Source organism: Brassica napus, chromosome C7 (genome assembly GCF_020379485.1).
Source record: "Brassica napus cultivar Da-Ae chromosome C7, Da-Ae, whole genome shotgun sequence".
Taxonomy (NCBI): Eukaryota; Viridiplantae; Streptophyta; class Magnoliopsida; order Brassicales; family Brassicaceae; genus Brassica; species Brassica napus.
The window spans coordinates 41,658,817-41,686,379 of NC_063450.1; the positions used below are offsets into that span (position 1 = coordinate 41,658,817).

General features: G+C 36.5%; 5 protein-coding genes and 1 pseudogene across 6 annotated transcripts; 3 read left to right on the forward strand and 3 right to left on the reverse strand.

Annotated features, from left to right (window-relative positions):
• Positions 1-423: 423 nt before the first annotated feature.
• On the forward strand, positions 424-2,258 carry LOC106409708 (protein DETOXIFICATION 55). The gene is made up of 2 exons (XM_013850281.3): positions 424-539; positions 649-2,258. The coding sequence occupies exons 1-2, from the start codon at positions 474-476 to the stop codon at positions 2,086-2,088; spliced, it is 1,506 nt and encodes a 501-aa protein (XP_013705735.1). The 5' UTR covers positions 424-473; the 3' UTR covers positions 2,089-2,258.
• Positions 2,259-3,147: 889 nt separating this feature from the next.
• LOC111208080 lies at positions 3,148-5,137 on the forward strand (annotated as a pseudogene).
• A 227-nt stretch (positions 5,138-5,364) lies between these two features.
• Positions 5,365-6,796, reverse strand: LOC106409846 (agamous-like MADS-box protein AGL97). The gene has a single exon (XM_013850399.3). It carries the CDS (start codon positions 6,346-6,348, stop codon positions 5,491-5,493), a length of 858 nt encoding a protein of 285 aa, XP_013705853.1. The 5' UTR covers positions 6,349-6,796; the 3' UTR covers positions 5,365-5,490.
• Positions 6,797-7,323: 527 nt separating this feature from the next.
• On the reverse strand, positions 7,324-9,344 carry LOC106407113. Of its 2 annotated transcripts, none has more exons than XM_048762218.1 (2): positions 8,620-9,336; positions 7,324-7,423 (listed from the first exon to the last, which is right to left on the reverse strand). In XM_048762218.1, the coding sequence occupies exon 1, from the start codon at positions 9,242-9,244 to the stop codon at positions 8,621-8,623; it is 624 nt and encodes a 207-aa protein (XP_048618175.1). In that variant the 5' UTR covers positions 9,245-9,336; the 3' UTR covers positions 7,324-7,423; position 8,620. The 2 variants fall into 2 exon arrangements, with proteins under 2 accessions (XP_048618175.1, XP_048618176.1); XM_048762219.1 differs by lacking the exon at positions 7,324-7,423 and having other exon boundaries at positions 8,307-9,094; positions 9,155-9,344.
• An 803-nt stretch (positions 9,345-10,147) lies between these two features.
• LOC106407384 (sucrose synthase 2) lies at positions 10,148-14,462 on the reverse strand. Its single transcript, XM_013848239.3, has 14 exons — positions 14,205-14,462; positions 13,854-13,986; positions 13,618-13,769; positions 13,348-13,540; positions 13,142-13,260; positions 12,849-13,065; positions 12,516-12,611; positions 12,250-12,423; positions 11,888-12,171; positions 11,580-11,804; positions 10,989-11,310; positions 10,672-10,916; positions 10,437-10,575; positions 10,148-10,363 (listed from the first exon to the last, which is right to left on the reverse strand). The coding sequence occupies exons 1-14, from the start codon at positions 14,381-14,383 to the stop codon at positions 10,328-10,330; spliced, it is 2,514 nt and encodes an 837-aa protein (XP_013703693.2). The 5' UTR covers positions 14,384-14,462; the 3' UTR covers positions 10,148-10,327.
• A 2,178-nt stretch (positions 14,463-16,640) lies between these two features.
• Positions 16,641-24,936, forward strand: LOC106409949 (exopolygalacturonase). The gene is made up of 5 exons (XM_013850484.3): positions 16,641-17,554; positions 17,672-17,986; positions 18,067-18,356; positions 18,464-18,692; positions 19,029-24,936. Exons 1-5 carry the CDS (start codon positions 17,357-17,359, stop codon positions 19,269-19,271), a joined length of 1,275 nt encoding a protein of 424 aa, XP_013705938.1. The 5' UTR covers positions 16,641-17,356; the 3' UTR covers positions 19,272-24,936.
• The last annotated feature ends 2,627 nt before the right edge of the window (positions 24,937-27,563 follow it).

The following is a 27,563-nucleotide window of genomic DNA, read 5'->3' on the forward strand; positions in this document are numbered from 1 at the left end:
ATCACATATGAATCAAGGTTGTGACTTCTGTTTTAATATATAAGATATAGGACTGAGAGTCATCTTTACTAACTAAAAGATATGGATTGTTTCTAATTAATTTCGTCTGCATGTTTCCCCTCTAAGAAAAGAATAACAAAATAATGATATTTTTTTTTGAAATCCCCACCATGCGAAACTAAGAACCATGCACCTAAGAGCATGATTAACCCAGGGTTTTTATCGGAAGTTAAAAAATTGTTTCTTAACTTTTAACTAAAAAAACTAAGAACCGATTCTTAAATAAGGATTTTAAGAACCGGTTCTTAACTTTTTTAGTTAAAAGTTAAGAAACAGTTTCTTAACTTCCACTAAAAACTTCACTCTAAGAACCCCGGGTTAATCATGGTCTAAACACACACAAAATCTCTATAAAAGGGCATCTTCTCTTCATATTTTAAAATCTCTCATCTCAATCAAAACAAACTCTAACAATGGTGGCAGAAGAAGACTCAAGTCTCACAAATCTCCAACACAATTATAGCCCGACAATGCCAGAGGTATCTTATTATATCTAAAATATCTATTCTCAGTACAGCCTCCATCAACGTTTTAAATATATCCACTTATATAATTTAATTGTATTATTCCAATTTATATTTTAAAAAGGTGGTGGAGGAGATGAAGAAAATTTGGGACATAAGTTTCCCGGTGGCCGCCATGAGCCTATTAAACTACCTAAAGAACATGACCTCCGTCGCGTGTATGGGCCGACTAGGTAGCCTCGAGCTGGCCGGAGGAGCCTTAGCCGTCGGATTCACAAACATAACCGGGTACTCCGTTCTCTCCGGTTTAGCCACCGGTATGGAACCACTTTGTGGCCAAGCCCTAGGCTCTAAAAACCCTTCACTCGCTTCCTTGACCCTCAAGCGAACCATCTTTCTCCTCCTCTTAGCTTCGCTTCCCATCTCTCTCCTCTGGCTGAGCCTCCAACCTCTAATGCTAATCCTCCGCCAACAAGAAGACATCACGCGTGTCGCATCTCTCTATTGCTCCTTCTCTTTGCCAGATCTCCTAGCTAATAGCTTCCTTCATCCTTTACGTATTTACTTGCGTTGTAAAGGCACCACGTGGCCTTTGATGTGGTGCACGTTAGCCTCTGTCCTTCTTCATTTCCCCATTACTGCTTTCTTCACGTTTTACATCTCTCTCGGCGTCACTGGAGTCGCGGTCTCATCTTTTCTCACCAACTTCATCTCCTTGTTGCTTCTTCTTTGCTACATCTACTTGGAAGAACATAAAAGCGACAAAACCAGTTCCTCACTTTGTCTTAAAATGCCGTTGCTACTGTCTAGTTCGAGAGACTCTTGCAATGATGAAGTGTGGTCAACACTGATCAAGTTCGCGGTCCCAAGCTGTATAGCGGTTTGTTTGGAGTGGTGGTGGTACGAGTTCATGACGGTCCTCGCCGGCTATCTCCCGGAGCCAAGGGTGGCGCTAGCGGCGGCCGCCATCGTGATCCAGACGACGTCATTGATGTATACAATCCCCACGGCGCTCTCCGCCGCGGTTTCGACGAGGGTGAGCAACGAGTTGGGAGCAGGACGGCCGGAGAAGGCGAGGACGGCGGCGGCAGTAGCTGTCGTAGCCGCCGTAGCCGTATCTGTTTTCGGGCTTGTGGGGACCACCGTCGGGAGAAAGGCTTGGGGGAGAGTTTTCACGGCGGATGGAGTTGTCTTGGAGCTGACCGCGGCGGTTCTTCCAGTGATCGGAGCTTGTGAGCTTGCCAACTGTCCTCAAACTACAGGCTGCGGGATCCTACGTGGCAGTGCGAGGCCACGTGTAGGGGCGAAGATTAATTTCTACGCCTTTTACGTAGTTGGAGCACCAGTGGCTGTTATTTTAGCGTTTGTGTGGGGCTTAAACTTCATGGGCCTATGCTATGGCCTACTCGGGGCGCAGATCGTTTGTGCAATCTCTATTTTGACCGTCGTCTATAAGACAGATTGGAACAAAGAGTCCTTAAAGGCTCATGACTTGGTAGGCAAAAACGTCATTTTACCTGATATTGATCAAATTATTGTCCAATGTGAAGAAGGCATACACTAACAGAGTGTTCAGTTTGTTGTTCATACCATCTCTATTTCTGTTTCATTGATTTCTTTCTGTTTCTAAAATTTTCCATATATTAAAAACACATACATGTTACACATATATAAACACTGCTTCTTGTAACAGTTCAATGAATAGTAAAAGCGGCCAAAATTTTATTCTTGACACTCGTTCATTGCTATTTACTTGACTTGTCTCAATTTAATTGATCCCACATAATCATTCTAGATACATTTATATAAATGTCTTCGTTGGACAAAGAGAGAATGTAAAACTGTATGGCAAGAAAAAAAAATGCTGAAGATATTGCATTATTGAAGCGAGTGGATCATGGATTGCGTGATGACGCTTTCGATGGATTCGATTGGCAATGACCAAGACGTGAGTATATAAGGGGTGCGTGAGTGTATTATAGAGCTACCGAACCACATGGAAAAACAAGAACTAATTGGCCGGAACACATGTGCAAGCATGTGGATGTGTACCCATACCAAAATAGGCATCATATAGTGTCCTTGTGGCTTCTCGCTTCTTTTCTTCACCTTAATTATCTTTCACAACAACTAAAGCTTTTAAGCTCATTCTTTAGACTTATAGAATCTTTAAACTGAAATATAATATTCTCATTTTCATTCATTTTAATTCAAACTAATGTTCTAAAGTTTGGTAGTGGACAGTGCCGGCCTGGACAGAAGCGGAAGAAGCAACCGTTAAATTTTTAAGTTTATTTTCGACTATAATATTAACAGAAAGTTACACTTGGTCCAACGGAAATAGACTAGATTTTGTTAGTTACAGGTCACATGTTCAAATCTCAGCTAAAACATCTTTTTGTTTCTCAGATAATTAATATTAGCGGTCCAAAATTAATTTTGGCTTCCAGCCAAATGTAAGCCCGGGCCGCTACCGGTAGTGGAATAGCCGGAGCGAAATAAACTAGTTAGTACGTACTTCCGAAAAAAAAACATTAATGTCATCACACTCACAATTTTGAGTGACAAAAGTATTCTAAACTTTGAATATTATCACTTAGATATAAATAATTTTAAGTGATCGAATAAGTCACCGAGAAACAATTCATGAATATATATATTTTTATAGAAAATAATTATCTATAAGTTAAGATTAGAGAAGATTAATTGACGAGGATGCAATAATCGTATGTTAATCTATCAGTGATCTATGTGGGTGTAGGGAGGGGATAAAGAGTGAGAGACACATCATGTGTTTGTTTTCTTTGTTGTTAACAAAATTACTTGAAGACACTTTTGGCTTCCAAGTGCGCACTCGCAAAGCCTTCATGTTTATGGACGCGAATGTGCACTGCATGTCGTTTTGATTAAAAAGCGCTAGAAATTGAAAAAAAAACGGTTTCCGAAACCGGGAAACAACAAAAAATCCTCTACGACCCGGTGTAATAATTATATCGAACGGTTGATATTGCATCCTGACACGTGTTCTTATTTCGATCCACCGATCATCTCTGGGGTTTGACTCGATCTTGGTGCCGATGTTGGCACTTGGAAGATTTCTTTTACTCCCATCATGGTTGGTGTGCTCAACATTTTCATAGGTGATGAAAGCTTCAAAGTCCTGAATTCGTGGCGCAAACTCCTTGAAGTCATCCCAGGTTAGGTTTCTTGAACGTCACGCAAACTCCTCTGTTTTCATGGTTTAGTTGTTCAGTATCATTCAAAATGAATTTCTCATTTATGAAGGGTTAATGTATCCATCTGTCTGTGTTGTTTCATGGATGGGTCTTAACAAGGTGTTTGAAGCTGTGATGTATCCATCGTGGTTCTTCCCATGGATGCATTTGGAACCATTGTTAATACACCACACATCAGATGGATTGAATCTGGTTATATCTCCATTGAGTTTGTTCTTGTAAAAAAAAATTCTTACTTCTTGTGGAGAAGGAAAGCCAAACACTCAATGGTGTTCCCCTACCTTCTGCTAAACGTGTTGGTTCTTGAGGCAGGGCCTTTAGATGTTTCCAATTGCATGAGATATGGAAGTCACATGGCAGCTATTTTCCAAAATGGAGATCCTGCTGCACCAGAGAGACCGATCTGGAAACCTTGTCTCTGGATTTTATGACTTTGATGCTGATGTGGTGGGGAAAGAGACCGGTTTGTCCATACCGGTAGCAAATTTCCAGTTTAAGTACATAGAGCCAGTGATACAGTTCATGTTTTTTTTTAAATGGAGCATAATAAGAGCATCTATGGTATGCCATATGAGTATTCAGTGTATATAAGTGAGTGTTTCCGTGGCATGATGCTACTTTTTTGCTTTTTTGGTGAGTGTTCTATGCAACATTCCTCTTTTTTATTTTTCTTGACAGGTTATTGTGATTGATCAAGAAGTAATGGTTCAGGGATCAATGCTTATACTACTAGAGAGTCTATTGGGTTCTCTATTTACTTGAAAGATGCTTATGTTATCCCTCATTAGTCCAAGTGAATAGACTTCAGGTTCGAATCATATAAGATGCTGATGATTCCTCATATATCTTTCCAACCATACAGCCGAGAGAGACCCATAGTGGCACAATTTTTTTTTTAATTCAAATTCGTTAATGTCTTCACTTGTTTGTGGCTTATGTTGTTGTGTGACCTAATTCAATGCAAAAGTGCCAGAGGAAATCAAGAATGATATTGTGGTCTTGCTCATGGACGGCTTCAACAATCCTGTGTCTTTGCAGCCATCCCGGTTAAAGCTGGAGATCAACTCAGCTAACACATCAAGTTTCACCACATGGAACTTTGTCGATAACAATGATGGGGGAGATATACAGGTATCTATCTTGCCATGGACGTTGGCACTTACTGAATGTATGTATCCGGTTAAAGCTGGAGATCAACTCAGCTAACACATCAAGTTTCACCACATGGAACTTTGTCGATAACAATGATGGGGGACATATACAGGTAGCTATCTTGCCATGGACGTTGGCACTTACCGAATGTGTGTATCCTTTGACAGTAAACATATTCAACCTTGCCCCTTTGATGTAAATGTGTATTGCAGTAAGTCCATTACTTCTTTTCTTCCACCATTATCTTTAGCTTCTGATTCTCCCATAACTTAGGTGAGTGCTTTCAAGAGCCTATTATAATGCAAAGATGAGTCAATCTCTTTGTACTCACTTGATAAGGACTACTTTACCATTAATCAAAGGAAAGCTGAACCGGTTTGAGTCCCATACTATGAAAATTGGTTTGAGGTCCAACTAGACCCATCGTTACATATAAGATAAGACATCTCTAGTAATAATTAATCAAACTAAGTCCTACTCATAATGATCGCGTGTTATACATAAATAAGAAATGCTATTAACTTTAAACTGTAGCAATGGTTTGCTCTGAAACACCAAAGCTTTGTATGTCTTCAGAGTTAGAGATCGCGAGCAGCTTCGAAGTTGATCAAAAGGCTCCCCGCAGTCTCATGAAGCTCCCGAGTACTATCCAAAACACCATAATCGAATGCTGAGCTTTCATAAGTCGTCTCCAAATCTATCAGTCCATCAATATCCATGAGATGATCCATCGCTTGATCAGACCTATCCAAACTTACACTTGAACCGTTTATGTTGCTGTTGTTCTCTTCAGCACAAAAACTATCACAAATAGCCAGGATCTGATCTTGCTCTTCAGTGACCTTGTCAAAACCAACAGCTAAATCATCATCAAGGATGCAACAAACTGCTTGGAGATCTAGGGTTTTATCCGGTTCTTGAGTTTCCTTGTGTAAAACGACATCGGTCTTCGTCACCTCGTTGTTCTTTAGGTCTTCCTCTCTTTGTTTATAATTACTGACTAAGTCTCCAGAACGTAGTTTACTCAACATCCTCTCCATGGAGTTAATCGCATCCATCAACTCTTGACGATTCTTGGACTTGGAAAGACTCTCCTTCTCCCACCACAACTCCAGCCCTAGTTCCTTGCGAGCCAAGCATACACCAATATCCTCCTCCATCGGCTCTTCTCGAACAGGAGGAAGACGCCGTCCCGTGAGATAAGCTTTCACGACGGCATCCACGGAAGAGTGACCGAAGGAGAAGAAAGAGACGTTGGACTGCGAAGAAGGAGGAGTCGCCAAGATGGCTACCTGTGCGCCGGAGAGAAGGCATAGCTGCGAGGCTTTGCTGTAAAGTCCGGAACAACGTTTGGAGAAAGTAGTCGCGCGATACTCTCTCTTCTGGATCTTTTCCATCTTATCGATCTTTCTCTTAGTGCCTCCTCTTTTCACCATTCTTGTTTTCTTTCACGTACGGTGAGAGAGCGAGCAAGTAATATATATATAGGAGATGCTTTTTCCTTTTTGGGAGTAGTTTGTTTTGCGTGTGATTATGGAGTAGTGCTTTACCAAAAAAGGAAATACTTGAAACCCAATCTTGACGTTGTAACCCTAATCAAACCGGTCTCGGTTTAACTTGACCAAAATATATAACTAGAACACGACTTGGGTTTTCCGAGTTATTCAACATTATGAAGCCGAATCACTTGCTCACCCACAGTGTTAACCAAACAAATTGAATTTCAGGTTCTTCGGTTTACATTATTACTACTAAATAAATTAAACCGACACTTAATTGGCGCCAAAACTCCGGTGGATAAATTGATAGGAGTTGAATCCCAAATAATCTCACACCTAGACAAATGACTTTTTTTCTTCTCAATATGAATATTCAACAAAAAATTAGCACTTTCCATGATAAATGAAATGAAGCTACCATGTTATTAGCATCAAAAAAAAAAAAAAAGAATAAATATTTACCAGATGTTATTAGCTTGTTTCCTATCAAATGAATTTCGATTCAAAATTGGATGCACACTGAATAAAAGTTCTGCAAAGTATCTCCTTCAGAATTTCGGATCATGCTCGTTGTTGGATTCGAATCACTTTTAATCGGATCCGGTTATTCCGGTATATAAGGTTACTCATAAAAAGAACTAGTAGAGTTTCGGTTCAGTTTTAGACTCGATTCCAAGTTGGTTCTGTTCCAAATGCTTCACCGGATTGTTTATTTTAAATTTAACAATCCAGACTATTGATAAATGCAGTAGACAACTACAAACGATGAGTACAAATCTAACAGCATCATATTAAATATCAAACTATAAATTACAACGTTCTTTTTAGCTGCCCCCACGGCCAAGGCACACACATCCTTTATGTAATGGACTTATCAATCCATAAGGGCCAGATGGACCCCCTAATTTTTTTTTTTTTTACCCTTTTCTTATAAATTAAAGAACCCACACATCACACCCAAATATGTAACTTAAAATTTTATTTCATTTTCGTCCATTCCGATAATAATTAAACTAGATAGTAACCCGCGCTTTGCACGGGATAAGATATCTATACTAATATTGGAATTATATATTATGATTATGTATAACATAAGGTATACTTTAAGCGATAGTTAGATAGAACTAAATATATGATTGTTATCAGGGGCGAATCGAGAGACTTTTTATAATAGATTCACTAATATTAAAATTTAATATATGGTGTTTGCAAGTTTGAGAAGAAGCTTTAGAAAATATTTTTTTTATATTTCGCCTATCATGTTGTAGTAATTATGGACTTAGGGGTTTAACACATAAAATCGAAAAAGATGGATCAGTAACGTATTATAAGCAAAACAGTAACTGTGTGAAATAAAAAAGTATAGCTCTTTTAAATTCAGAAAACATAGTTGCGTAATAAAAGAAATTGAAGTTTATTTGACCCTCTAAATTGTAAAGGTTGTTCCAGATGCGACCATCACGTGAGACTTGCTGGTGGTTCGTTCCTGGAAGTTTCTTCTCATCTTCAAGGTCGTCTAATGCAGAGTTCTCATGGCGGCGAAGGTGGTGACACTCACATGCTTATATTGCTTGCTTGAGAAGACTAATACTCTAAGCCGAAACGATTTACAGTAATTCAGTCTCCTTAAAACAGAGATCACCTCATCGAGCAGTAACAAAACCGAGTACAACACATTTATCTAGAAATAGATTTCCAACGTCCTCTTTCAGCAATAAGAGGCGGTTCTCAAGATGTGAGTGCTCTGCTAAATGCATGAAAGCAGATATGGAGAAAAGGGTTCTTTCATTAACACTTGGCATCGTACTAAAGTTTCATCGCTTTGTCGTCTCTACAGATTTGTCGACTTAATGACGATAGATCAGATGGCTAATCGTTTTTAACAGAAACGTATAGAGGAATAAGAAATCTTTATTGATGCTATGATTATATTGAGTGGATTGATAAATCAACTAATCTAACTTGAAACTGAAGGTTTATCACGTAAAAATGTTTGTCGAGGAAAATATAGATGATATGAATTTCTTTTAAAGGAATGTTAGTGTGAACGCATTAAATTCACAGTTTTGTTGAGAGGCGTTTTTTGCGTGACACATAAGCGTTTTACTAATCAAAACCTTCTCGTGAAGCCACGTCACCACGTCACATTCCTTGCCAATAAATTTTTAAGGTAAGTTTTAAAAATGCTTCTCTTTTAATATATAGGGGATCACGTGACCAAGTAAAGAGGACCCGACCTAGAAGAAGATGCGTTGCTCCTGTGTTGCCGCTCCATGTTAAGCTCCCGTAGACTCATATACGGAACAGCAGCTGGCGTCGACGTCAGCGAAGAAGGTCTTATCGTTCGGTACGGTGTGCTCGAACCGCTCCAGCTCTCCGTCACGTAAACCGGACCAGATATCGAACCGGGTCCGACTGATGAGGCGCGAAAGTTCCTAGCCCTCGCCATGTGAACGTCGAGTTCCATCTCCACGTCTCCTTCCCCTGCGTAATGACTGTCTCGCCTTCGCCATTTCCGCCAGCTGAAGAAGAGCAAAGCGTTTTTCAAGAACCAACGCTTCTTCTTCTTGTGGAGAGCGGTTCGGATCAGGTCGTCTTTGGATATAGGCTTCTGGAGCTTGAATTGATGCATACTGTCAATGGAGGAAGTTTCTTTCTTGTGCTTTCTTGCTTCTTCCAAAACCTTATAACAAAGAAAACTTGAAACTAGAGAAACATGGAGGAGGAAGAAGAGAAGAAGAACCTGAAAGTAGTCGATTTGGGGATCGAAGCCATAGTCGCTGAAGTGTTGAGAGAGGGGCATGGGAGAAACAGGGGAAGTGTTGTTTGACATCTGTTCTTACTTACCACTACTACTTGGAGAGGAGCGTGAGTGGGTTTTATTGGGTTTACTTTAAAGAGGTTTGAGAGACAAAAGGTGGAGACAGAGCTGTTTGCTTTGATTCAATGCTCTTGCAACTATCTTGTCCCTTTCCACCTTCTTTTTCGGTTACTACATCCCACAAATACTTTCCAACTATATTTTTTTAGAAAGGGACCTTCTTACATAAACTAAACTAGTAACTTGTAGTCTCTACCACCAGATGATGTAGCTAGTAGACTAGTAGTTAAAGACATCATTGGTAAGTCTCTCACCAAAATCTATCACTAATTATATTTAATATTTAACTAAAAATTCTTAAAAAAATTGGAAATTTTACATGAGTTTCTAATTTTTTTTTTTTTAAACTCATCAACTATATATTAATTAGTGAGAAACTATGGCGAAAGATTCACTAATGCGGATGGGCTAAGTGGAGTGGAATGTTTAGTTTTGTTGTGCTACTAGTTCTGAGTTTTGGTACAAAAATGCTTTTATATGCCATGTTTGTATTATTTATCAAAGGTCAGTTTAAGGCCTAGATAGAGATAAGGAAGATTAAAACTCTTATTGTTTTTTGTTGTAATAAAAAGGTTGAATTCTGTAGTGATCACGCTGTTAATGATTTCTAATAATAGGGTCATGATCATCTGAATCTTTCTAAAGTTACACAAATGATTTCTTGTTATTATACAATATACAACAGTACATTTTTGTTGTTGTTGGTTTTGACTTTTGAGTATCTCAAGATGCATTGAACATTTATTAGTAGCAAGGAAATCTCATGGGCCCTTCCTAACACTCATTGTTCTCCTTCATTTACTGGTCACAAACAGCACGTGATCTTTTTCTATCAAACTTTTACTACACGACAAGTTATTTAATGCCGAGCTTAGAACTCAACGATACTTGTTATTCATATCAAGAAAACAACAGGAAAAGTCTGAAAACCAAACTAGTCATGGAAACAAAAGCCGACAATAGCTTATTTATTCAAAGATAACAGAAACACACAACAGGGAGTGCAGCAAGTATTAGAATCCAACCATAGCTTGCTCAATGCTCATCAGTTGCCAGTGGGATTGAATTGGCCTGCAAAACCAGAAAAAAATGATCATGTGAACTAGGCGAAGAAATTTAAAGAAGAAGAGTGAATTACACTGACCAGATCACGATACTTGAGAGAGTAAAACATCTCTAGGTAACGTCGTGTTTCTCTCCTTTCAAGCTTAGACACATGTTTCCAGAATGAATAGACACCAGCCAGCGTAAGCAGCCTCTCTGAGTACTTCTTCCATGTGTACCTATACATGCACAAACCCCTTAATGAAGCAGTCATATTGGTGAAGCCATTATAGGGTTCTTTTGTTGAGCCTGTCAAGAAAAAAAAAGAGGTCAACCTTTCATAGATTCGCTTAAGCCCTCCATCAGAGATTTTCTCCCAGTGACTTGGATCAGCGTTGCAGGTCTCAAAGAAGCTGACCAAAGTAGTTGCAAGCTGTTCTGGATGATAAGGGTCGATGTGGAAGCCAGAAACTCCATTCTCGATGATCTCCGCAGGTCCACCATGACATGTAGCAAACGTTGGGAGCCCACAAGTCATTGATTCCACAACTGTGAGCCCAAACGCTTCATAGAAAGCAGGCTGTGGTGCGAAAAGAGAGAAAGATGAGTCTCTAAACCTTTCAAAGATTCTAAATGTTGATTTATTTGTTACCTGAACAAAAACACCTTTAGTGTCTGCGATATAACGGTAAAGCTCACCGTTCCGAGCACGGTTCATTTGAGCAGCTATCCACCTGAACTCACCGTGTAAACCATACTGCTTGATTAGGCTGTGCATCTTTTGTATCTCAGCCATTTCCTCTCTGTCCCTGGACTGATTCACGTCCACGTAGCCACCAACTACAACGAGGTTCGCAACCTCTCTCAGCTTGCTGTTCTTGGCATAGCACTCAACTAGCCCAGTCAAGTTTTTCACTCTATCAAGTCTGGCCATGGAGAAAATGATTGGCTTCAACTGGTCGCTAAGAAAACCACTGTATTAAGACATGGAAGTAGATCAAGTTATTATGTGGTTGTCTTAGTCAGAGCCGGTACTAAGCAAAGCTAAGTAAAACATTGGCCTATAGCTCCCGAATTTTTTTGAAGAAAATTCATAGGCATAGACTACCAAATTTGTAATAATTATTTTTATTATAATCTTCACTAAATTGTCTACAGCTCTCAAAATTTCAGAATCGGCCATGGTATTAGTTTCTATGTTTGTTATATATTGGTAAATCAAAATCGTTGTAAAAGGACTTACACATGCTCAACATTCTGTTCGCTGCTAAACAGGAGTTCTTCAATTGACTCATGAAGGGCAGTGAGTCTTCTTTCCTTGTCAGAATATGGGAAGTAAATGGTCATATCAGCTCCTGGAGAGACTATATTAAACTTGGGATCAAAGACATTGATTCCATGAACAACTCTGTAAAGACCAGGAAGGGTGAAAGCTGTGTGGCTCTCGTATTGCCCAACTTTGTTTTTGCTGCACAAAAAAAGGCAAAACAGACATCAAACAACAACTCCGGGAGACAATGCATGCATTTGAATTATTGGATGACATATTACCTTCCAGCGATCTCTTGGTATGTGCTGGTGATGATGAAATCAGCATTATTCATGGCAATTAGGTCCGCAGTGAACTGACTTGCAAAATGATACTTATCTTCATGGTTTCTCCAGTAAATGTCAGACTCTGGATACTTGGTTTTCTCCAAAGCATGAGCAATATTGCACTGTATCACGCCTAGCTTACAAGCTAACAATGAAGCCACGAGATTCCCATCACTGTAGTTTCCAATGATGAGATTTGGCACACTTTGCAACTCCGCAGCAATTTCATTTGATGCATCCTAATCACACATAAGTAAAGTGTAAAGCCCATAAACGTAAAAGAAAAGGTGCATGCATAGACATCTACAAGTGCTAACCTCTGCGAAAGTCTCCAGGTATGGCCAGACATCAAACCTCGAGATCCACTTGCGAAGAATGCCCTTTTCAGTCCGAAACGGTATTCGTAGAATATGTGTGTGTTCTGTACCGCTTACTTTTTCTAACCTCTGGTTGCATGTTGTTCCTTCTGCTTCTGGTATCAACCTTGTTACCTATATAAGCCAAGCATGGAAACATAAACGTAAACTGAAACTTGAATGCTAATGTGTGTTCAGCTAAGTAGATAGTTAGGAAGCAAATATACAATGAGAATCTTTGGAGTAACATCCAGTCCTTGCTTCTGTATCCTAAGGAGCATCTCGCTTTCCAAAGCACGTACTTGATCAAGAATGTAGACAACCTGTAAATCTCAACAGTAGCATATAAGTTTAACAGGGTCGGGCCTGAAATTTTGGAGGCTGGAGGTAATTTAGTAAATGTTTCGATAAATTTTTTTTTTACAAATTTTGGAAGCCTATATCTATGTAATTTTCTTTAAATTTTTTGGAAGCCATAGTTTATAGTCCAATGTTTCATTTGGCTATCCCGAGGACCGGCCCTGAATACCACATATATGGAAGCTTTGGATCAAGTCTACCTGTCCACCAGTATCAGGAAGACCCAAGACATTGGCTTGGCCAAAGTAGCCATGCGGAGACAAAATAACAACATTGAACACCATAGGAATCCTTCCAAGAAACGTCTCCAAGACAGAAGGATCAGGTGCCTGGAGTATGTCCAGAAGTAGATGCACCATTTCTGAAACCTTCTGTGCCGTGTCACCCCATCCCCTCTCAAATCCCATCCCTTGTAGTCTTCACCAAAGTACAACGTCCAAATAAGGAAAATGATTAAAAAAATGGACATGCAGAGAATGGCGAAAGATCATACTCAAATTCGAATTCAGAGTATGGTGTAGCCAAAGGAAGTTTAGAGAGGAACTCCTCTGCCCTCGCCAAAGCTTCCTGAAGTGTGCGGATGTTCTGTATTCGATCATTCAGCATCATGGCCTGCATTATACATAGAGAGTACATAGTCACTGTTCTATACTAACTATAACATAAACTAAGTTAAAAGTGTAGGAAAAAAAAACTAACACGGCCGTCATGTTTGTGAGTGCGGAGAAACTCAAGCAAAGGCTCCAAGCTGTCTTTGTTACGGAACATGATTGACGAGAGGTGACGGTTGAGGAACTGAACCCCATTCCCAATAGATGATGACCGAGTTGGACGAGGAAACGTTGCGTTGAACGGTTCAAAATCAAGCTCGAGAAGATAATTCCCATTGGCACTGATGAAAAAAAAGGGTTTAGACTTTAAGCATCTAAGCATAGAAGAATATACATATACACACAAGATTTCACTTACTGGCCATTAACGAGCTCTTCCTTGAACCGAAGATACTCAGAAACAGTTAAATGGTCTACGCTCAGCTCGTAGACATTCACACGGACATATTCTCTAACACCAGGTCTGGGACGAATCGCCAGCGCAACAAAGGGAGGCAAAACTATGGCTTCCTGAATCCGAAAAATTGTATTAAACGTTTAGATATATAGACACCGAGACATATTACATATAATATAGTTATGCTGTAGTTTCACCTCTGCAGACTGCAGAACTTTCATGAAGGGACGATTCTTAAGATCTTCTGTAGTTCCATCCACTTTCACAGTCTTGAGGAACTCGTCAATCAGCTGGTGGGACTGCAGTATCCCTTTCCCCTGAGCTACGTATCTAAACATAGCAAACCAAAGCATTACTCCTGAGACTAACCACAACACACATGCAAGTAAAACGAACTAACTTTTTTTTTTTTAACATGCTCTACTCTCAACTGTTTTTTTTTTGAACTTAAACTCTACTCTCAACTGTTGACAGTTGACAAAGTGACAATGCATGTACTAAACTTATATATGTAACGCATATTCAGTAAGAGAGAGAGAGAGAGATACCTGGAAAAAAGAGAGAGGAGCTCATTGCGTTGAGCAGAGATGGCGTCGTGGACCCATTCACGCATCGTCTCGAACCTACCGGTCGGCATGATTTTCTCTCGGAGGCAAAAAACACAAACACTTGCAATACAAAAACCAGAAGGAGATGTAACTTGTGGAAGAAACCACCACAGGATCATGTGTGTATTTATACCCGGGGCTGAAGAAATACGCCATTTTTATGGTCCCTGTAACATGATGAGAAGTGGCGAACGAGGAAGACACTTGGCGGGGGGGAGATGAAGAAAACCGTGGGCGAGATTCTTAGAGCGTAACGCCCGCTGAGGTGGTGGGCCTCCGGTACGTGAAAGCCACGCTCCAATCGGAGTTCCATGCTCTGATTCTACGCTAAATTTGTTAAACGACGAGGCAGTGGTTTGTTAAACCAATTTGTTACACATGAAAACCCGCCAAAATTCGACCGTTTTATATAGTGAGAATCCGAAACTTATATATTATTAAAACCGAATTACCATTTGAAAAAAAATCCTTACTACACCTTAGTATTTATCAACTTCTTCCACACAATTAATAAATATTAATTAATTATTTCGTTAGATTCATTTCTATCCGAACTTGGTTAACTAACCAAAAATCATTTATTTTATTAGATTATTATCTAATCAAACTTATCAAAAATTACAGTTATCATCTAACCGGATTATCCTCTAATCAAATTTTACAGTAAACTAAAAAAAAATATTTAAAATGTGAATACAAACTTTAAATGTTATATATCCATGTATATTATAACTTCATTTACCATACAAAATATAAACTATAAATGTTTTTGTCAAAACATATAAATTTATTTTCAAATATATGTTAAATATTTTGATGATTAGTAGAATTCACACATATATATTTGAATTATAATAATACAACAAGATAAATTTCAATTTAATATTTTTTCTCAAAAATAAATATAGAAATACAATTTATTTGACATATAAAAAACTTAGTGACATATCTATCTTATTACATGCATAAATACATTTTACTTTGGAAAGATATATTTACTAATATACATAAATATTGATAATTAGTGTTTTAATTTATAAATAAATACATCAAAGATGGTTACTATAGTTAAAAATATTAATTGAAGAATATGTTATATAACATATCATTTATTTTTGGTCAGCAACAATATAACATATCATTTTAACCTCTGGAATTGAGGGTTGTATATAGAGTTTCCTGTTTATATCATGCAATATGAGCAATCAAAAAATTATAGACATTTAAAAACCGTCTATGTATCATAAAATGTTATATATTATAAATTGAACGAACATCCATATGGACTCATTTTGTACAATCATTACATTAATTTCATATGTTTATTCTATTAAACAAATATCCGTGCAGGTGCACGGAGTTAACTCTAGTTTTATTTTCTTTAAGGCAAGTTTACTCATAAAATTTTATTATTTTCATAAACGCAACTTTTAATGTAAGGTAAACATGAAAGTTCAAATACGTTTGTACGAAGAAGTAAATAAACATAAAATATTGTTATAACGAGGTTGTTTAATGTAGTATACAGTTGTTGAATGTATGGTATAAATATTTATGAAACTAAATTTTTAGTAAGATGAATTAAAGATATTTTATATATTACATAAAACAGGTTTGTAAGTAAGAGTAATAATAATTTATAAATGCATTATTATATACTTTTGGGAACGTCTGTGGCTATACGATATGTTGTTCTTGGTTTCAAATATTTCGTAACAATGATTGAATAGTTCGTTTGTTGAAAAATATATGCAAATATTGAATAAAAAAAAAGCTGTGGAAATAAAAGTGGATGTCCACAGTTTCTACAACCTCTTCCAATCGCCTCGATGCCCCTGCTATGGATCACATTTTGTTATGTAGTTTAAAGGGGTTTATTGTACTTTTAGGATAGGCATGGCATTTTATCCGGAGCCAAAGATCCAAACCGGAACCGATCCGAAAATATAGGTTCGGGCTCGGGTCCATGTTAAAGTACCTATTGAGTCTTTTTTTTGGACCCGCGGGTTTCGGTTCGGATCCGAGTCCTACGCGAGACCCGCTCGGGTACCCGAAGTACCCGCAAATAATTGTATATATTAGGTATATTTGAGTGATCGGGTATATTTTTGGTATTTCAGATTTTTTTTAAAAGTTTTGGGTTCGGGTTTTCGGGTATAATTGTAGGTTTCAGGTAAAATTTTAGATTTTTAGAAAATATAATTCGGGTATTCGGGTATGTTTTGAGTTTTCGGATCTGATTTTGGATAAATTTTTGGGTATTTTTGCGGTTCTTCGGGTGTTTTTAGAATTTCCGGGTCCAATTCGGATATTCGGGTCCTAAATACTCGAACCGACCCGGATTCGAAATATACCCAAAAATTATGGGTATTTTACGGGTATTAAAATTACCCGAACCGATCCTGACCCGACAAGACCCGACCTGAAACCGACCCGAAAAGTTATAGATAACTATATGAGTCTAAATTTCTAGGACTCAAAGGATCTGGACCCGACAAGACCCGATCCGAACCCGAGGACCCGGATGCCCATGCCTAGTTTAGAATATTCCCTTACATTGGTATTAATTGTTGAGATTATTAAGAAGTTTCAAATTAATAGAGCAGATGTATTCAAGTAATTAATTTAATACTTAAATGACAACTTTTTTTTTATAATTAGATAAAAAGTAGAACTCTGAGTTAATAGAGCAGATATGTTCAAGCAATTAATTTATTGGAATTTAGTGGTCATGTGACGTCCAATTTTGCATCCGCCATGTATAGAATTTAAAATTTTAATAGAATAAGTTGTTTTGTCAGTAATTTTCTTTTGTTTTGTTACAAAGTTCCGTTTAAAAATGAAATACCATGTGATGTTTTCTCTGCATTCCAAAATATAATTTTAAAACGTATGAAATCTCTAGTTTTGTAATAAAATCTTTAGTTTGGACGATTGGTCATACATTCCACTTGAAGTTGATAACATGGGTAATTTAGATTTTGTTTCTAATTTTGTTTTCTGATTGAGATTTTGTTTCTAATTTTCTTTCTTTAAAAGAAAGTCATAGCCAAAGACAAAGCACACAAAGCTAAGAAGATTGTATCACAAAGATGACTAACTATAATTTTATCATTGTCGTTAAGTTCTTGGTTACCTTCTTAATCTTTGTGTCTCCAAACAAAATATTAGCTTTTTATGATAGATTCTATGGATATGCTGAAGAACCAATGGGTCCATCATTCCCATATGAAGTTTTTGATGTCTCCAAGTTCGGAGCCAGCCCTAACGCCGACTCAGACAACACTCTTGTCAGTTTATTTACAAATTCACTTCTTTGAATATTTGTAACAGTTTATATTTACTCTTTCTTTACGACACATCATAAATGATTGCCTATAAGGCTTACATAATTTTCATAATTGAAGGCATTTGGGAAGACATGGTGGGCAGCTTGCAACCACCAAGGAAGATCAAAGTTTTACGTCCCGGAAGGTAGATTCTTAGTGGGTGCGATCCAGTTCAAGGGCCCTTGTCGCACTGAATCAACCATGGAAGTTGAGATTACAGGAGATCTAATTGCTCCAACGGGCATTAAGGATTTTCCTTCGAATCAATGGATTGGTTTTAGTCAACTAAACGATATCTTCTTGTACGGAAGTACTAACTTAGATGGTAGAGGCGACGTCGAAGCCTGGAAACAAAAAAGTTGCGAAGATTCCAAATGTGACAAACTCATAACGGTTAGTAAATTTGAATTAATATGATTATATTAAATACTTCATTTATATGAATGTGTGTTAGTTTGATGTCAAACGTACAGTCTCTGAGCTTGGACAACGTGTCAAATTCGATAATCGAAAACATTTCGTTATCAAATGCGAAAGGGTTTCATTTGCGGTTACACTCTGCTAGCAACGTTACGGTCCACAACGTTAGTATCAGCTCCCCATGGGACAGTCCTAACACCGATGGGATCCACGTTCATAGCTCCTCTTTCATCAACATCACCAACTCAACCATTGGAGCCGGAGACGACTGCGTCTCCATCTCAACTGGGAGTCTTGATGTGCTCGTCTCCGGCACACATTGTGGTCCAGGCCATGGATTCAGGTATTTAGTAAAGATGATAATACCCTTCTCTTCTTTTTTCATTTTACAAGGGTGAGCAATCCTGTTCATTGTTTAATTTTGGTTCCATTAATTGGTTTGGTGTGCAGTATTGGGAGCTTGGGGAAGGTTAAGAACGAGGAAGAAGTGAGAAGAATTAAGTTTCAAAACTGCACCGTTAACGGAGCTGATAACGGAGTTAGGATTAAGACATGGCCTACATCACCGCCGAGCCAAGCTAGTGATATAACGTTCGAGGACATTTTAATGATTAATGTCTCTAATCCCATTTTCATTGATCAAGAGTATTGCCCTTCTAATAGCTGCAACACCACCTCTGTAAGTTACAAAATATTATTTCCTTAGAGCAGCCGCATTAATGAACCCCCGGTTGGGGTTCATCATGTGAATTTTTTATTATTTTTTTTATTATTTTTCGTTTGATTTTTTTTTAAAAAAAAAAAAAAAATTGACCAATAGCGGGCCCGCTGAACAGTAACAACCCGGGTTCATGCAGAAAGAGCGTTGCGAGACAGAGTCGTGACTGTAGCATATTTTAATAATTTTTTTTTTCGGAAAGCGTGTGAACCCCTCACTTATGAACTCCTAATGCTGGTGTCCTTATAGCTGTATGTTCTCGGTGATAAAAATATGGAGAAATGAAAACGCATGCAGGCATCGATGGTGAAACTGAGCAACATAGAGTTCAAGAACATACGAGGAACGTACAGAAGTGATTTCGGGGTGAATCTGAAGTGCAGCTCTGTCGTGGCCTGTGAGAACATAATGCTTATCGACGTCAATCTCAATGGTACTAACTCAACTTATAAGACGCCGAAGGAGAAGTGGGAGCAAGAGAAATTTAGTACGAAGGGTAGCCTTAATGGCTTAGCGGTTTTTAACTCGACTTTTAACTAGTTAAATAGGGCATCCACATCGCCTTGAATCTCTTATTTCTTAAGAAATTGATAAAATAGTTAACTAGTTAGACGGGGCATCCACATCGCATTGAATCTGTTCTTTCCTAAGAAATTAATAAAATAGTATTATTATCGTATAACTATTTTTATTTATTTATAGTAAATCAGACTACTACCAGTAGCAGTCAAACATCCGTCAGAAAATACATACCCAAACAATATTAACGTGCCAAAACATTCCTAAACTAAATAAAAATTTGAATTGCATACCTAAACTCATAATAAATAGCTAAAACATACCTCGTAACTGACACGTGTCTGTCTATTTTAAAATATATTGATTTATTTTTTAAATTATTATCTTTTAGCTTTTGTCATTTTATTTGTTTGTAAAGTGCCACAAATAATTAAAATCATCAAATTGGCCTTATTTATAATTTCAAAATTGGAAATAAATTTTAATATATGGTGATATATAAAATAGAAATATTTTTTATCAAATAAAATATATTTAATAATATAAATATATTATTTTTATTATTATTTCATATTGAAATATTTGATACAAAAAATTTAAATAAAGAGAAAACAACATAAAAACAATATCATAATTTAAAGTCTGATTTAATCTCACTAGTTCTTAAAGTTTATAAAATATTTTTTATATTTTTTTAGGTTATTTTAGTTGCAAATCTTATTATGTGCTTGCGTGATATATATAATATAAATAAAATTAAAAATTTGTAATTTTTGTTTGTAGTTATCAAAACCAATGTTAATTACACTAGGCATAATGTGTGCGCTTGACCCTAACCTAGCGCCGAATCAATTATTTGGTAATTATACGAGAATTAATCGGGAAATAGTTTTGTAAACTTTTTGTTTATTATTAATATTACATACTAGTTTTGTAGCAAAATAAAAATAATGTAATATGGTCTAGTAGTTTTGTGCAAAATTTGTTTTCTTGAGATGCTGCGTTCGAAACTATTTTTGGCACTACAACAAAACATATTTTTTACGAGGGCGGTATTCGTTGTAAATTCGTCGTAATAGGGGCTTTACGACGAATTAACATCGATACGCGTTTCGTTGTTAAACGCTCGTCGTAACGGAGGTTTCGTCGTAAAGTCCTAGTTACGTTTACGAGGAAGTCAATTCCTCGTAAAGCGGAAGGAAACTATTCGTCGTAATGCCCTCGTAAATGACGATGTAAATACCTCGTAATAGTTCGTTGTAAAAGCCACGTAAGGCTTCCACGTAAAGTCGATGTAAACTTTACGAGGACTTTACAACGACTCCATGTAAATTCCTCGTAAACGTTACGAGGACTTAACGTGGAATTTTACAACGAATTTACATCTCCATATTTAAAATATTAATTAATTATAATAATTATATAAATTTTATAAAACAATAATTTTAAAATTTAAAATATTTGAAATAAAATTAAATATGAAACCAAATAATTTTTTTTAAAAAACTATAAATTCATTAATTAAATAGAATTTAAATTTTTTATACAAAACAAAAGAAATTAAAAAAGGAAACTAAAGGCCAACACCATCGTCATCGAAGTAGTTGGCTGAGGGGTTCGGGTCTGTAGACGTTCCTGCTTCGGGATCCGGCTGGCTCATCCCGAGAGCTGCTCGTCTCTCCGCCAAAGCTCTCTGCAAAGTTGGATTTCCCACCGCCATCACATCCAGCAAACCCTCGAGAGAGTCCAAACGCTGCTGCTGGGTATCCATGCGAGCCTGCATCCGGTCGTTGTCCTGGTCCCGTCTCGAATAGTATGACGAAGTCGCCCTTGCAACTTCGTTAACGGAACCTATTCCGACCGTCCTTCCCTTCTTTCTAGGAGCCACCTATATGTATATATATAAAAACGTATTTCGAGTTAATAATAAAATAAAGAAAAAAAATTAAAATTATTAAATTTTACCTCCTCGAAGATCCGGTCGACCTCTTCGGTTGACAACTTGACGGGTAATCCATCTGCAGACTGTTGGGTAAGTTGCGTCTCTTGCTCTTCAACCCGAGATGCCACAGCGTTGAAGAATTTCCCGGATGCAGGATCCACAAAAACCCCATCTGGTGAGGCGTGAGTCATCTTGAATAAGTCCGAGAGAGATGGCACAACTCCCGTCTTCTCCAACTAATAAACAACAATAATAAATAAATTAAATATAATTAATAAATACAAGTTTAAAATAATGAAAATTATAAATTTAAATAAAACTTACAGCTTCGAGACGAATTCCGGCATGGGGTTTTTGGCCGGTTCTATGAACCATGGGCAAATGGCCATCTTTATCCCTCGTTCTTCGGGAAGCGGAGCAGGAGTTGGCTTTGCGGATGGAGCTGGGTTCGTTCCAATAGGTGATGAGGCCATCCCATGCTTCCTTTGTGACCCCGCTCGGCTTCCCCTCATAGCCGTAAATCTCCCACTTGTCCTTCCAATCAGAGACGGTGTTGCAAAGACGAGTTTTCGCCTTTGCAATAAATTCGCTCTTCTCCCTCTCGGTGATTCCTACGGACCAGTTTCACCTTTGCTGAAAAAACAAACATTTTAAAAGATTAGAAAAAAAAATAATAATTATTTAATTAACAATATAAATATTAATAATATGTAAATATAATTACCGCAAAACATTTAAACCACGTCGTCTTGACGTGATCGGGAGTCATGGTCCAGTTGGGATAAGGGCCGTCATAATATCCCTTCATCGTCTCTGAAACGCTCCGGCTAACACGGTTGTTAGCCCCAAACCTGCAAATATAACAAATTTGTTAAAAAAATTGATCAAAGATTTTAAATTTAAAATTAATAATTTTATGTACTTACCAATAAGTACCCGGGGGTCTATCGGAGTCCAGAACGTGTAAACCCTCTCGTCCGGGCTGGGCAAGCAAATCCTTGACGGTGTATCTTGCGAATGGTGCATGAGTTGGCACCCGCAAATCGGGATGAACTGCAGCCGGTGGGGCAGGCTGATCCGGGGCGACAGGTGGAGCTGGTGGGGGAGGCATCTGAGATGGAAGAGGAGGAGGGGTCGAAGAAACTCTCCGAGATGTGCGAGAGTCCGGAACTGTCCCGGAAGAAGACGATGGACCGCTAGAGGAAGATCCATCGCCAAACAAATCCGCATACTTAGGTGCAGGAGCTGCTGGTCTCGGTCTTGGAGCCATCTAGAAAATTTAAAAAAATTAAATTAATATATATCCTAAACGAATTGTTTAAAATAATTTTCTAAACTAATCATCTAAACTAATTCCGTTAACTAATCACCTAAACTAATTCCCTAAACTAATAACCTAAACTAACCACCTAAACTATAAAAAAAAAAAAAAAAAAAGAGAAAGTTACCTTAGAGGGGGAGAAGAGTTAGGGAGGAAGATACGAGCAGTGCTCGTCTGAAAAACTTCTCCCATATATATAAAAACGGTTTCCTCGTAACTTTGTCGTAATGTTACGAGGAAGTTACCAGACCCGTGTTTTCGTTTACGACGAAGTTACCAGGCCCGTGTTTTGGTTTACGACGAAGTTACCAGGCCCGTGTTTTTTAATTTACGACAAAGTTACCAGACCCGTGTTTTTTCATTTACGACGAAGTTACTAGGAAATAGTATTTTATGTTACGACGAATTTACATGGAAATAATATTTTATGTTACGACGAAGTTACCAGGCCCGTGTTTTTATTTACAACGAATTTACGAGGAAAGTATGAAACCCCGAAAATCAAATCCCTAAACCCCAAAGTTATCATCTTTACCATTATCACTCATTCATACTTTCATCCTCTTTATCCAACTAAAACCCTTAACTTCAACAAAATAAAACTTTTTACCTTAAGAAATAGATATTATACAAGACAACTTATAGTACACATACATTAAGTATCTCACTTAAGCAATAAAAAACAACATTGGGTACAATATTTTGTAAAGATAAAAACAACATTTGTTACATATATTACATCATTCTGAATCGTTTGAGTTCTCATCAACATCTGAACAGTCATCGTCGTCACTACAATCGAACTCGTCTTCACGTGCTTCATCTGTCGCATCTTCGGGAAGATCTTCTTATTGATGGTTATTTGGGTCGATCAGAAGATTTTCATCAAGTTGTTGATCAGGAACCTCAACTTCATTAATAGCATCTTCTTCTTGCAATGGTGGTTCTTCTCCAGCAACAATTCGTCCACGAGGTGTAATTTTGATAGTAGCCAACCAATTAATCCCAGAACTTCGAAGGCGAGGGTATGGAAGAAAGCTAATTTGTTCAGCCTGGGAAGCTAGGATGAAAGACTCGAATTTGTTGTATCTTCTCCCAGAGTTGACATCCAAAACACCAAATTTGTTAAATCGAACACCTCGATTCTCAACGGGATCGAACCATTCACATTTGAAGAGGACACATTTTAGCTTCAATAACCCTGGAAATTCAATTTCAATAATCTCCTGCAAGATCCCGTAAAATTATGTTTCGCTTTTCACACATATTCCGTAGTTACTTGTTGCCCGATGTCTTCCTAACTCGTATGTGTGAAAGGTATCCCACATACGAGTATTCTCTGAAGAATGCTTCAATTGTTGTATGTTGCGAATATAACCCAATTAATAACATTTTATAAACATATGTAATATATTATAAATTAATATTTACCTGCAAGTGCTTCATGTACATTTGTTGGAAGGAGCTCAGCAAAAGCGAATGGAAGTAGTCGTTGCATAAACACATGACAATCATGACTCTTCATTCCGGAAAACTTTTGACCACGTTCAACACATCTTGACAGATTTGAAACATAACCATCAGAGAACTTAACTTCTGATGAGACCCAATCAAACAAAGTTGTTTTCGCTGCTGATGACAACCGGAAGATGGGAACAGGAATACTGCCATTGCTCTTGATATGTAACTCACTTCTCCAGCAGATAGAAGGTAAGTCCATCCTTGAATTTTTGTTATCTTCTGTCTTTCCTGGGACGTTCAATATTGTATTCATGATGTTGTCAAAAAAGTTCTTCTCTATGTGCATCACATCCAAGTTGTGGCGTAAAAGAAGATCCTTCCAGTAAGGTAGCTCCCAAAATATACTCTTCTTATGCCAATTGTAAGAGACTCCATACCCATCAGGCATATTTCCCTGAACATGCCAGTTTCCTCCACGCGGCACCGTTTCCAGAGCTCCATAATAATCAATTTCTGCTAGGATCTGTTGTCCGGTGAGATATGGAGGAGGACTATCTCTGACAACTTTTTTGTATCTAAACAATGTCTTATTTCTTCGGTACGGATGGGAGATGGGAAGAAATCGACGATGACAATCAAACCAACAACTCTTTCTACCATTCTTCAGTTGAAAAGCATCTGTCGATCCACGACAAATTGGACAAGATAATCTTCCATGAGTTGTCCACCCAGACAATATCCCATAAGCAGGAAAGTCACTAATCGTCCAACTCCGTATCTCGTAGATATTGCATCCATCAGCCATTTTTTTTAGTTGTGTTTTTCAGTTTTTCTTTTTTCTTAGATTTGTTGGTGTGTTTTTAGCATTGAGAAATGACATATATATAGAAGATTTTCGAGTTTGGTAGGTAAAGGTTTAACAAGTATTTTACAACGCAATGTATTACTACGGATTTACAACTTTTTTACAAGGATTTTACATCCACTTTACAAGGAATTTAGTTAGGTATAAAGCACACTTAATACACGTTTCGACCAAGTATAACGGTAACCCGATTCATTGTAAAATACTTGTTAAATTACAACGCCATTACGAGGAAATATAAGGAAATAGGATTCCTCGTAAAGTCCTTGTAACATTACAACGTCTTTACGAGGAAAGATAAGGAAACAAGATTCGTCGTAAAGTCCTTGTTACATTACAAAGCATTTACGTGGAATTTAATTTTCTACGTAAAAGCGTTGTAACTTTACAACGACTTTACGACGGAACAGTTTCGTTGTAATATTACATCCGCTTTACGACGAAACTGCTTTTCGTCGTAACGTCGACGTAATCTACTTGTAAATTTACGAGGAATTATGTTCCTTGTAAAACTTCGTTGTAAAGCCAGTGTTTTCTTGTAGTGTGGTTAACTAGCCATTTTTTTCTTTTTATTAAGTAAGAGTAATATTATTAAAGATCTCTACTGCAAACTCAAATTTCTAAAGAGTATTTTTAATTATGTGTCTCAAAATTTGAATGATTATATTTGTAAAGAAAATTTTATATAAATATAAATTGAGTGGTATTTCTTATAAATGTTACATATGAGTAAGATTATTTATAATTAATTCTCATGTTTTAATAAGGTAGATAACATACTTTAATAACTAAATTAATTAATATATTGTATATGATAACTATCTAAATTTCTGATAAATAATTAAATTTATTATTTAAATTTAATTAAAATCTGGTAAAAAACAATAAAATTGTACTTATCAAATTAAAATTATAAATACGATAAATTTGATTGTTTAAGTTATTTAAGGCATATTAACAAAAAATAGAATTATAGGGACTAAACTATAATTTTTTTTAAAAAAATAGTCCAAATCATCATATAACCGGCTATAGGCATGTTTTAGCTATTTATTATGAGTTTAGGTATGCAATTCAAATTCTTATTTAGTTGAGGAGTGTTTTGGCACGTTAATATTGTTTGGGTATATATTTTCTCTGACTTCATAATGCGGGCATGGATAAGCCGTTCTCCCCAATCAAACATCTGTCGGAAGAGGTTCTTAAAACTGAATAAGAGGTTCTGTTCAGAGATATTATCTGTCCCCTTCTCTTCCTTTCACATTTTTTATAACTTTTAATCTGCTGAAACTCCGCTAGATACTACCGATAAAAGTGGCCTAAGATCATATACAAATATCAAATACTATATACTCCTTTATTTAGTATTGGATATATAACAGTTATTTCTATTTTACTAAGTTATTCAGTAATTTCACCGGAGAAAGTATACATAAATATACAAAAAAGACAGTTTTTTTCTATTATATTAGGATTCATCTCTATAATATTATTTGAGAAGTCAATTTCATACGTGTCGCATTCACGTTAATTCTTAAAGTGGTTAATTACAAAATTATTCTTAATGAATTCAACTATTATTTCAAATTGCCATTATTAATTAAATTTTAGTTTTTTTATATATTATCTAAATATCATACATAATAAAAAGAAAATGTTCATATAATAAAAAACGAAAATAATATTTACAAAAAGGAAAGAAAACATGTTTTATGAAAATATATTTTATATATAATGTGATTTCATAAAAAAAAGTGTACAAATAACAGTTTTGATGTTAAAAAGATAATCATCTCTTTAATTATATCAGTCTATTTTCTCAGATTTTTACAAAAGGTAATTTAAATAACATATGCTAAAATATCATTGATGAACCAAAAATATTTTATAATTAATACGATTGAGATGTTTACTCATTTATACATAATTTGTTTTTGGTTAAAATTTTAACTACGAGTTTTTAAAAATTTACAAATCCACAAATATCAAATTATACAAAAGAATTTACGGAATTATATATACGTATTTAAGATAAAAATCTGAACAAATGAAATAAATAAAATATTCAAATTTAGTTTAGCTATAATCAAAAGTAATTGTGATTCAATTTGAAAAATATATGTGTAATTCATTATAACCCAAAAATGAGTAATTTAAATCATCTATATTTTTAAGTCCAAGACCAAAGACTAAATGTAGAAAAATAAAAATTAATAAAAAAATTAATCTATATCAGCACATAAATATACTATGGTTAAATTTGGAGAATTAAATACAATTCAATACACCGAAGTAATAACCACATCAAATAGATATTACATATTCAAGTTATATGTGCGATTAAAATAATATAATATTATTTAATATAAATCGTACACATAAATTAAAATTAGAATATTAATAATTTATAATATATTTATTTGTATATATTTATATCTGACATGAGTACGGAAAAATCACCTAGCTAAAAAGATAAATAGGGATTGAGATTTGAGGCGACACTTTGTATTCTTCTTTTCTGAGAGATAGTAAAAGAATGTTCCAACTGGCAATTGGCTCAATCAGCATACAATAATATTTGAAATGTTGTAAAACTTAGAATTGGAATCAGTAAGTTCTTATTTCATTAATTATAAAGTGTGCCCTTTATATAGGGAATTACAAGATAGATAAAAGAAAAGATTACAAATCATAAACACAAAGGGAAAAGGAAAAAGGAAAACA